Here is a 12,292-nt window from a genome sequence, read left to right as displayed (position 1 = left end):
GCTAAATATCACGAAGACCCCCCTTCCCAAAAGCAAGAGCCCCCATAAAAAAAGTAAAAATACCCTCAAAACAATCCCCCTAAAAATTTCAATGGCGTAGTCTGCTTCATGACCCCCCCCCCCCCCTTCTACGTGGGCACCCCTGCTTAAGCATCAACTTGATTTTTGTTTCGTTCAATCCTTCCTTTATTTTCTTGATCATTTTCTTTCTTTTTCTCTTTTTTTTTTAAATTGCGCTGTATTTGAGTTAACATATCTGAGATAAGGTGCTATGTTTCAAAGGGTACATTTATCTTTGAATATAGTGAGTAAGATAAATGGTAGAAAACTTATTGTTACAGACTTTTAGGAGAAATCGTCCCTTTTTACTTCCTTTTACGAAGTAAAGGAAGCATTGTATTCGCGAAAAAAATTTCATCCAAAAATCGGCCTTAAGTTCCTTTTTGCTCGCCCCTGAATGAATATTGAGTTTTTTTTCAACCCAACCACACGTGAATATGTGCCTTAGAACGTATAGCCACCCGAAATATCCATTTTGACGATCCTCGAATTAACTACAACGAGTTTTCTCGTGACGTCCCTTTTTGGTTGCATTCGGATGTTCCAAAGGGGAGGAGGGGTCTCATTTTACACCTTTTTGGGAGAAAAATCATTGTTAAATTCAATGCAAACCCAAGGGGTGTTATAACTTGGCAAACAGTTGGCGATACATCGCCAAGCGTTTGGTCGCCAACTTGGTGACAAATTCTTTTAAATTTGGTTTCAATTTGGCTATATTTAGAGAGTTAACCATTGAATCACATTAAAATGTCCAATATTGAGAAAATTAATCTGTATATAACGTTTTCTTGCTTCAGTTCGCAACAAAGTTGGTGTAGCAATATTTAAAGTGTTTCTTTGCTTACTTCAAGGTACTATTATCATTAAATTGGCGTAAAAGGAAGTCATGTGATGCACATATCAGCTCATTTCTTGACATTGTAAAACATCCTTTTCGTGAGGGAGCTGAAAGTAAAAATATTATAACAATGAAGCTTTTGATAAGGAGGTGGAATCTACACAATGTGTAAAGGAACAATAAAATTAAAACTATGTTTTGAATATAGTTAAATTATTTATGTAAGTTTATGATCAAATTAAGATACGTTATTGAAAACGTAATCTATCTATCTAGGTGAGTGATGGGTCAAATGGAGGCTCAAAGTGGTAAACATTTTTGGGCCCTCAAACTTAAGAGTGAAAGTTGAAAAAAATTATCATAAACCATGAACAAACGATGAAATCAATGAAAGGTTCCATATCATTATACGTTAAATATCTTTGATTAAAGGTTTTTTTTTTTAATCTTTGCATTTTTTTCTTTTCTTTTTTTTTTTTTTTTTCAAGATCAACCGTTATATTTTAAAATGACAATGCGGTTTAAAATTTCCTGCTCTGTACACAAAATGATCAAGTGATTGCATTGTTCTACAATTTTCATTGGTAAATAATTTTTCACTCTTTCTGATATTAATTATGATAGGTATTTTTCACAATATTAGAATATACATTTAAAAAAAAAAAAAAGTAATGCCCATAAATGAGAAATTTCCGGCTATACTATTTGGATTTAGGAAAATATTGGCAAACTTCTATCTCGAAATTACTTTCATTGAGGAACAAATATTCCAATAACAATGCGCTTTTAATTATTCAGAAAGCTTCCAAACTTAAATATTTTGATCCACGTGTGAACAAGACAGTGCACGTGGGAAGGGGTACTGTGGGGGAATTTTCTGTGAACTCAAGTTTTAAAAGATCTCCAATTTCAACAAGATGAACTAAAGAATGTGACTTAGACCCTGAAAACATTTTAAGAGACCCCAAAAACAACATATTGAGAGGATAATGTTGTAAATGAAAGCCTGAGTCATTAAATTAAATTACAAACAAAGAATGCCAAAGGTTATTTGCAAATTTTAGTCAAAATATCATTTATAAAGACATTAAAAGACAGGTTTTGGTTTAAAACTTTCTTGGAGCGCTCCATGAGACAAACTGTAAGCTTTTAATTGAAAAGTCTAGCAGCCGCTTGTAAAATTCTTTTTTATAACAATTAATAAAAGCGTTGGAGTGAAAAACAGGGTAACTCAATGTACCCAAAATGTTCAATAGTTTATTTTCCTTCTTAGTATTATTATTATTATTATTATTATTTTTTTACAATTGAGGATTCTTTACATTTTTTCTGTAAATATGAAAAAAAAATAGATCCTGGAAAGCAATCAGTGTTTTTGGCACAGTTTTAAATTTTCAAATCATATTTATAAAATATTACCCACATATAATTACAATAAACGATTTATTTTAGAAAGCAGTGTAAGGAAGAAGACTATTCATGTTAGAAATAACCTTTAGTCACTAGCAGCGCTGAAGTCTATCTGTGCGATTTTAAGCTGTCTTCACGTTTACATTAAGTTGTGAAAATTTACATAGGTTGAATATTGCACAACTTTTGACTTCTAATAGTATATTATATTTTTGTTTCATCATCATATAAAAATACTCAGTTGAAATGAAAATGAAAGTAGGTATTTTCTGAGCTAAAAATCCGGAAAATAAAGTGAACTTCAAACAGGAACTTGGAACCGAAACACCATGAATAAGTAGGTGAGGAAATGTTATATATCAGATTTCGTATCCTTCCCACTCGGATGTTCAAATTATCCGGTTTCCGCAGCTATTGCATACTCATTCTCAATCAGTGATTCATCGTTTTATGACCAATTCTTGCATTGCGGAGATTCTCTCCTCTCTTTCAGGAAAAACTGGTAAAACATTGATTTTTTTTTTTTTTTTTTTGACAAAATGAGTATTTAAGTATAGTTAGTGTAAGTTATTTTTTGAAATTTCAATTTTGGACAGGACTCGAGAGTAGAGTGGGAGGGTGGGGAGATGAAAATTAAAGGACAATTAGTTTGAGAACTAAGTGTAGACGATTTAATTACTACAATCATCTTTGAACCGTTCTGATATAGAAGCATATCGTCGCCTTAGAGCAACAAAAGGATATCTTAACGTTATTCTCAGGTTCAGATATCTTATAGCACAGTAAATTTAGGCCAAAAATAGGGTAAATGCGCCACAAATTTATAATTAGCTGAATAATTCAGGATTAGTTCCTGAACATGTGTAGAACGAGTCCTGAAAAGTCCCCTAAGTTCCCATGTGATATTCTATCCAAAATGGCGGATCAAAGGTGGCCGCCTAGTACTTTTTGTTTTCTTTATAACTCGGTCAAAAATGAAAATTTCTCAGTTCTGAAAAAAAAAAAAAAAACTTCAGGATCTAGAAGTAATACAGGGTTTGTCCGGAAAGTAATAGGACTGAGTCGATTAAAAAAAAAACTATTGAGGCAATTGTTACAATTCTTTAAAAACTTTCAAAATAGACTCCTTCTGCGCGGATGCAGCGCTGCCAGCGTGATTTCTAAGCATTAAAGGCGTCACGGTAGGCATTCTCCGGAATAGCCTTGAGAGCCGCGGAGCATGCTGCTTGGATCCCCTCTGTCGTCTCAAAATGCTTGCCTTTCATCTGCCTTTTCAGGCGAGGAAACAAAAAAAAAAAAGTCCGGGGGACCACATCTGGGCTGTAGGGCGGCTACGGAAGCGTTGGGATGCCGGCCTTGGTCAGGTAGCTGTTCGTCGTCAGTGAGCACTTTTGGGACCAACTTCGCGCACACCTTGGCATGTTCAAATGCACCGTCACAAAACCATGAACCTCAGATTTTGGTAAATTTAACATTTGGGCAATTAAACGAATACTTAGTCGACGGTCTCAGTTCAAAACTTTGCGCACACAAGTCACATTGTCGGTGTTTGTCGAAGTCGAGAGTCTTCCAGCACGGTCTTCATCGGCGACCTCTTCCCGGCCTGCCAAAAAGACCTGGTACCACCGAAACACACCACTTCTTGCTAAAACAACATCTGGGTAAGCCTGCTTGATCATATCAAACGTCTCTGTCGCAGATTTACCGAGTTTGACACAGAATTTAATCGCGCACCTTTGCTCTAACGAACGCTGCATTTTCGGCTTGCACCACTCACAGAAACACGTCGAGCGAAAATGCCTGTCCTGACTCTCCAGGTGCTCGGAGATAATCGACTAGCCGCTCTTTCGTTAGCCAGGAACGTCCTCTGCCGAATCCAGCCGGCGCGTGCACGCTCCGAAGTACAGTCACGGCGGAAAAAAATCAGCCCTATTACTTTCCGGACAAACCCTGTATTGTTTCGATACATAACTTAAAATAACAAATACTAATTTTCTAACATTTGTTTTGACACCAAAAACTGAAACTTCTGTGTTCAATGTAATATGCAGCAGAACACATAAGCTGCTAAAAAATATTTGTTTTTATTTTTTGGGGTATATTTTTAAAAATAATTTCCCTCATATATTAGTCAATAGTTGTTATTTTTTTTTAAAGTTTAATAGATAAAAAAGTTTAAAAGTTATTTTAGTTAAAAAAAAAGCTATGTATGTTTGAATTGGTGCTTGTGTTTTATCGACATTTCTCCGCAAAAAGCTATGAACATATATGATCTGCAAATTGTGTTTTTTGACTGAAACGCAAAATTTTCTTTGTGAAAATTCAATGCTGATCTGTTTAGCTCTTTAAAACTACCATAAATCGTAAAGTGGCTCCAATTTTTTTTTTTTTTTTTTTTTTGTAATATTAAGTGAATTAAAAAAATAAATAAAAACACTCACAGTAACGTTAGAAATTCGTCAAAATCGCTCAAAACTTTTATATTTTTAATGAAAATAATCATTTTTATCTCCAAATGGTTTTTTTTTGTGCATTTTAGGTAGCAAATAGTTACTCAAAAATGTTTTTTTTTTTTTTAATTATATTTCCATATAATTTTGTATCAGTGGAAAAAATTTCTGTGAAAGATCGTTGCCTTCAACTTTAGGAAAGTTCTTTAGGGGAAGTTAAACTTCAGAAGAAACGAGCTGATGTGCGCATCACATGACTTCCTTTTACTCCAATTTAATGTCATTTCCCCATCATTGGCAATTTTAATGTGATTCAATTGTTTACTCTTTAAATATCACCAACAGTGGCCAAATTAAAATCAAATTTAAAATAAAAAAAAAACGCCAAATTTGTCGCCAAGTTGGCGACAAAACTTAGTGACCTAAAGACTGGCGATATATCGCCAAGTGCCCGACAAATTATAACACCACTTGAGTTTACATCGAAATTTACAACGATTTCCCCCAAAAAAGGGCAAAAGACCCCCTTAGAATCATCCGAATGCAATCAAAATTGAAGGTGCAGAACTAGGTCCCACTAGGAGTCCATGTACCAAGTTTCAACTTTCTAGGACATACCGTTTTTGAGTTATGCGAGATACATACACACATACACACATACGCACATACGCGCATACATACGTACATACGGACGTCACGAGAAAAATCGTTGTAATTAACTCGGGGGTCATCAAAATGGATATTTCGGGTGTCTGTAGGTTCCCAGGCATATATCCACGTGTGGTCGGGTCGAAAAAAAAACCTCAACATTCATTCGGGGGTGAGAAAAATGGAAATTAAGGCCGATTTTCGAGTGAAAATTTTTTCGCGAATACAATACTTCCTTTTTTGGAAAAAGGAAGCAAAAAGGGGTTATTATTAAAAAATGAACGTTCTGTTCAGTCTTCCAGTTTTTGACCAGGATGTAGCTGTTTTCAAATCAAACGATGATTTACGAGATATCTCAAATATGAATTAGCCCCTCAACTACCCTCGCTTTTTGGTTGGGTTTCTCTGAGAAAGGATAAAACACAAGCGTGGCAGCTATCCCCAATCTCTTTGTCCATAAAGCTGAAGGATTTCTTATGCACGCATCGACATGGGACGAGTCAGACATATAATAAAAAGATATGTGCCTCAAATACTTCAGGTGTCTTCAGAAAAAACTTCTTTTTATATGAAGCAGTGGTTTTTAATGGATACGCGTATGCGTTACCAACTATTATTTGGAAGAAACAAAGAAGGGTGATGTCGAAAATGTCTGAGGCTACTGCTTTTTGAAGAAAATGTAGTGGGAATGATTATATAGATTTAATTTTATGAGGAATTCTGAGAACTAATTAAGATTAATTCAAATTATGATGGAATACTTCCGATTAGGAGGAATGACTGTTGTACAATTGGATAGGGAAGCCAATGTATTAATTTACTCAATTGCAATAAAAACGGGCCAGAACAGCTCCAGACCTGTCGCAGGAATAGATACTGATACAGATCTGCTTTCGATTCTAAGTGGAAGAGGTATGTCTGTAACATCACTGTATTTTTTACTCCCAAACCAATTTAATACAAAGAAAAATGATGCAATATATTGAAAGTACAAGAAGCCTTGGGTCCCTTGAAGGATTCTCTTCTTTTGCTCCATGTAGCCACAGGATGTGACTCCGACTCCACGTCAGCTATATTCAGAAAGGGTAAATCTTGAGCTTTCAAGTTGCTAAAGGAAAATCTCAAACTGCTTTCTCTGATCTCATATATCAGTAGTTTCCAGCTTGTTCCATCTAGAAAATGTCACCCAGATTGTAGAAGTGTTGCTTAAACATCTTTTTGGTGGGAGTTACACTTAATTATGTAGACATCTTATAATACAGCCGTTATATTAATTAAGTTACCAAAACTCCTTCTTCAAAATTTAAAGCTTGGCAACTTTAGTTGCTTTGCAACTAGTTTTATGTTTAGCTAGTCCACCCACAAGTTTAGTTGCTTTACAGCATCCATTTTATGTTTAGCTAGAAGTACAACAGTGTGGCTTAAGAAAAACATGAATTCAATTAAATGGGGATGTGTTATGAAAGGAGTTGGACTGTTCACAACGCTTTTGTCACTTCTCGAAGCTTCCGAAGGAATTCCGCATTTAATCTTTTGTGACTACAAATTACCAGTAATTGTGAGACTGTGATCCAGATGCCAACGAAAACGCAAGACCTTTAATGCTCCAAGTTTTGCATGCATTGTTTGGGTGAACCATGAAAAATTTAATTTCTGTGCGGTTTCAAAGATGATGAAGATGGTATTGAATGTTGACGCTTTTTTTTTCTAGATTTTTACAGACATCACTGTCTTGTCTTTATATATTTTACATGCTTTTCAAAAATATATTAATTATCAGTTTTTAAAGTACTAATTAAATGGTATTCTGCAATTTTTTTGAAAATTCATTATAATGTCTCTTTTTTCTCTTATTCTATTCTCATTCCAAAGCTCGAAATAGCAAGATTTCTTTCAGAAATGGAATAAAGGCTACTTGATTATTCAATAAATGGAATATATCAATCATTTTGCAGTTCATATTTCAAAAAGAATACCCTAAAAAATTCTTTATTTTAGTAGCTTATTTGTTCTGCTGCATATTACGTAGAAATTAGAAATTTTACCTTTTGATGTCAACACAATTTTTTGAACTTTTTTATTGGTTATTTTAGGGTATATATCGAAACAGTATTACTTTTAGAGCATACAGGTTTTTTTTGGAACTGAAAACTCTTCATTTTTGACCGAGTTATAAGGAAAACAAAAAGTACTAGGCGGCTATCTTTGATCCGCCATTTTGGAAGGAAGCTCACATGGGATCTTAGGGGACTTTTTAGGATTTACTCTACATGATATGAAGAACTAATTCTGAAAATATTTCTTAATTATAAATTTGTGGTGCAAAAAATCCTAAATTTACTGGGCTATTATTGTTGCTTTGAGAAGACGATATATTCAATATCATCAGAGTCGCTCGTTATCCTTTTTTTAAACAAGTTACAAATACACTTAGCAAAAAATTATTTATGGTTAACTACATATTTACTTTTATTATATTTAGCTCAAAAAATGGGTATACTCTCTTTTCCACATCAAACAACTGCTTTAGCAACGAATCCCTAACAAACTTATATAGATATTCATCAAAATGTCGCAATGCTAATTGTAAACTAGACATATCAAAGTTGTATACTGAAGAAAATTGCTGCATAATGGTGTCATCAATGACAAATAAGTACAAAAATGTCCCAGCCTATTTATTTTTATTAGATCGGATCTCATACGAGCGTAAGGCCCATAGGAGCTCACACGAGACAGTTATAGCTGAAACAACTTTTCTAAAAAGGGGCCTTTTAACTAGGTGACTGGCGTTTTTCGTTGTGTTCACACGAGGCAAGTTAGTTGAATCATCTTTTCTTCGAGAAAAACGAATTTATTGGAGCAACAGCTCCACAACGCTGTTAAAACTGAACTGAGTTGACTCAGCTGTTTTACTTGTATGTAGAGCGAACGCTTGGCAATGTCCTGAGTTAAATCAACTCAAAAATTGACTTAGTTCATCGGTATGAGAATATTAGAGGTACACGTGTCTGGATTGCCTGATGATGAATTGGCTGTCGTGTGAAGGATGTCGGGCGTTTCCATCACCTTTTTACCAGGTTACACTTTCTGATAACCGCCCGTTCGAAAGTTGATTCAACTAAGTTGCCTCGTGTGTAGGGTAGACCGACCAGTGGCTGAACATTACCCAGTGAATGAACAAACTTGTAACATTAAAAAAAAAAAGCTTCCAAAAGATTTTTTCTACATAAATTGTGTACAATAGCTTTCTGCATTGATATTCTAAGCTATCTGACACCTGATTGGTTACTTTGGCCACATATTTTTTTCCTGAAAAAAATATAGAAGATTTACGACTGTGCATGTTTCTTTTTCTCTGCCAAAATTAAAAGGCTGGTTTCGCGCATGCAACTATTTTGATAAATAAAAATTGTACTTATAAATTTTATTTTTTAATTCTGCGAAAGATAAATTGAGCATGCATATTTAGGTTATGGATTTAAGTTGTTTTAGTTTCTGCAGAGTGCGTAGTTTTTCAGGTAGAGGGATGTTTAATCACTGAGTTTGAAAACTTACGAAAAACCAGTGAATGAACACTGACAAAATTACTTTTGATCTAAAATGAAATTGGAAATTTCTTTGAGATATTCAAATGACAACATTCATGGCATGAATATTCCTGGCCTTGGAATATGCATGGCCTTGCCTTCAATCTTCGAGTTGAACCGAACCACTGCTTTAGTCACTCGCTTGGTCAGTGTTAATTCTTGTATTAGCTACCAGTTTGTTTGGCACTCTTGGCTTCCTTAAGAGGTTTTTCCACCTCCAGCTCAATCACTTCCTATGCCGGGCTGATGAGTGCTAACAAGCACGAAACTGCAGTCTTCGGGTGGAATTGACTGAGCTGGCGGTGTATTTCATGTATTTCTGACTTAATCCTGGCTATAAGGTGGTAACTTATTGAATATTTACATAGATCAATGAAAATATTTTAACTATCACGATCTGAATAGTATAAAATTAAAAATTAGTAGGATTTTTTAAAAATGAAATTGTGCTTAGGTGTTCATTTACTGGTCGGTCTACCCTAGGAGGCCTAAAAATGAAGGAATCGCTCGGCATCCTTTACACGACAGTCAACTCATTAGTCACACTAGGCACATGTGCTGCTACCATTCTCATCCCGAAGAGTTTAATTAACTTCTTAGTTGATTCAACTCATTGGGACACTACCAAGCGTTAAATTAGGGTTATTAGAAGAAAAGTTGATTCACTTAAGTTACCTAGTGTGAACACAACGAAAAACGCCTGTGAACTAGTTAACAGGCAACTGTTTCGGAAGATTTATTCTTAGCCCCGTGCATAGGAGGTTCTCTTCTCTACTAATAATAAAGCTGAAAAACTGTCTGGATCACTGTGACGCGCATAGCACCTAGACCGTTCTGCCGATTTTCATGAAATTTGGCACAACGTTAGTTTGTAGCATGGGGGTGTGCACCTCGAAGAGATTTTTCGAAAATTCGATTTTGTTCCTTTTCTATTCCCATTTTAAGAAAATTTAACGAGCAAATTATCACAACATGGTATACGGTTCCACGTTATGATAAACAGCGAAATTATCATAACGTGAAACCGTAACATGGGCAAACGAATGAATATAATAAATTGGCGAGAAAATCATCATACAATATTTGTAAATCTAGAGGCGAACCAAATGTCCTTTTCATTTTCTACTACTGGCGAAGCCGTGCGGCTCCCACTAGTTATTTAATACTCAGAGCATTATTAGTAATGTAGCAATTTTCATATGTTGAAAAGGCCTAGTTTTAATTATAAATAAAATAACGAAAGATACAAGCACACGCCCGTGTCGGACATGGGCATGTGCATATTTGCCGGTAGTTTTTGCAAGTGTTAGACAGAGGGGAATGCGTTTACTTCTAAAATACGCATATGGTAAAACAATGCTTATGAGAGACATGGAAAAAAAAGCAATATTATGTACAAAATAGTAAACACACTTTCAATATATAGATAAAATCGAAGAACAGCACACACACGACGAAAATTTCACAAGGGCCGTAATATGAAAATTTGAAAATTAATGCTCGTGAAAATGTGGCTAAATTCCTCTAAAAAACGAGACTTTTTGGGTTTCTTGTTTCTCGCTACGACAAAAAAAAAAAAAATCTTTTTGTTTTCGAGACATAAATGCTCAAAAAAAGAATGAAAAGACATGCTTTTTTCGATTTCTGACTGTCGTTTCTTGGATCCCTGAAAGTAGGGTTGAGTATCGCTGGTCTAGCATCTTGTCATGTGATTTGTTTAAGATTTATACTAAACGCAAGCCTAAAATTATTTATGAGTAATCGTGCTAGATTTATGTTTTGGAATAGAAAGGGATAAAGCGGGAAAGAAGAAGTAGATTTTAAATCTTTTCGAAAAACACGTACAGCACTAAACTTAATAATAAACATAAAATTCAGTCAATTTTATCTTTCTTGATTTTTTAACATACTAATTGACTTCTGTACTCAAGATGTTATTCGAGGCTTCTTTTTGATTATTTTTTTTCATAATACAAAAAAAAAAAAAAAAAAAGAAAGAAAGAAAAAAATAATAAACATTGAATTTTTAAAATAGTGTAGATAGTGAGAAACACTTTAAATAAATAAGTATGGATTTCATTCGTTATTGTACTCAATGATGTGCAAAATTAAGAATACAGCTCATTTTATTCACTAAATACGCTTTACAAAATTAGTAAGGGCTTGAAAGAAAAAAAATTTCGTTGTATCCAAAAACGTATGCCATTTATTATTATAAAATATTAAACTAGTGCACTGTTATATGTGTAAGGCAGTGAGAAGCAAAGAAATTTATGAGAGGACATTTTCAAGTTTTCCGTAAGAGGCGTTTAAATTTCCGAGCCTTGGTAGGCTTTCATTGTTTTTTTTTTTTTCTAAATCATGCTCTATAGCAGCACCTACCGGAACAATTATTAATCTCTCTTACCCCAAAACAGAGGAGAGGTTATCCTACCGTATGTACTGGTTTTCTCCAAATTTTTAATTTTGGTACTTGGATACCTTTGCTTCTCACTGCCTCGTGTTTACTTTTCATGTTTTATTTCATCTATGAAAGTTGCTCACATATTTGAGTGAAGTGGTTATTCCGCAAGAATCTAAATTTTAACACCTTAACTTTTCCTTTTCAGATCATTGTCGGAGTTTTACTAATTATTAATTCAAGGTACAACATTAATAGACCTTCACATCATTCGAGAGCAGACCTTATGAACAATTTAACTGTGATTGGAATATTTTTAATTACTGTGGTCAATGTGATTTCTTCTTCATTCAGTGACGCATCATGACAAAGAAGCTTGAAATGTGTCTCCAATTGATATACAAATATGTACTTTGATATAAAATATTGAAACATAGTATGAAGATTTGCAACGTCAAGTCATAACTCTCGACAAAGTGGATTGAAAACCAAAACATCATTCGCAAATATAAATAACATTGAATCTGATTGAGTCATCAAGTCGTATTTATGTAATTTGTAGCAGAATAAATGCTTGTGTAATTTAGATTGAAATCAAATTCAACTGAAATTGTACACATTTATTAAAGATTGTTTATTAGTTGTGCTAATTTTGATTATATAGATTTTTTTTTTTTTTTGGCTTTGTCATATTCAACAAAACAATAATAACTTCAACAAAACAATAGTTCTGGAGACTATTTTCAGAAACCATGTAGCTGCTTTGCAGCTCTGGTACTATTTTCACACTTAGGAATATATTGGACGCAGTGACGTAGCTACACTTTCTGCCGCCCGGGGCGGTTCCTCAATTTGCCGCCCTTTATGATGGAAAATAGTTGACACATTAAAGAGT

At 34.3% G+C, this 12,292-nt stretch overlaps 1 protein-coding gene across 1 annotated transcript in view; it reads left to right on the top strand.

Annotated features, from left to right (window-relative positions):
* LOC129218604 (ninjurin-A-like) overlaps positions 1-12,038 on the top strand; it is a 30,694-nt gene extending 18,656 nt beyond the window's left edge. Inside the window, exon 3 of the mRNA XM_054852924.1 lies at positions 11,606-12,038. Within this exon, the coding sequence (XP_054708899.1) occupies positions 11,606-11,764 (159 nt within the window). The 3' untranslated portion in view covers positions 11,765-12,038. The remainder of the gene's footprint in view (positions 1-11,605) is intronic.
* The last annotated feature ends 254 nt before the right edge of the window (positions 12,039-12,292 follow it).

Source organism: Uloborus diversus, chromosome 3 (genome assembly GCF_026930045.1).
Source record: "Uloborus diversus isolate 005 chromosome 3, Udiv.v.3.1, whole genome shotgun sequence".
Lineage (NCBI taxonomy): Eukaryota > Metazoa > Arthropoda > Arachnida > Araneae > Uloboridae > Uloborus > Uloborus diversus.
This window is presented reverse-complemented; position numbering and strand designations above follow the sequence as displayed.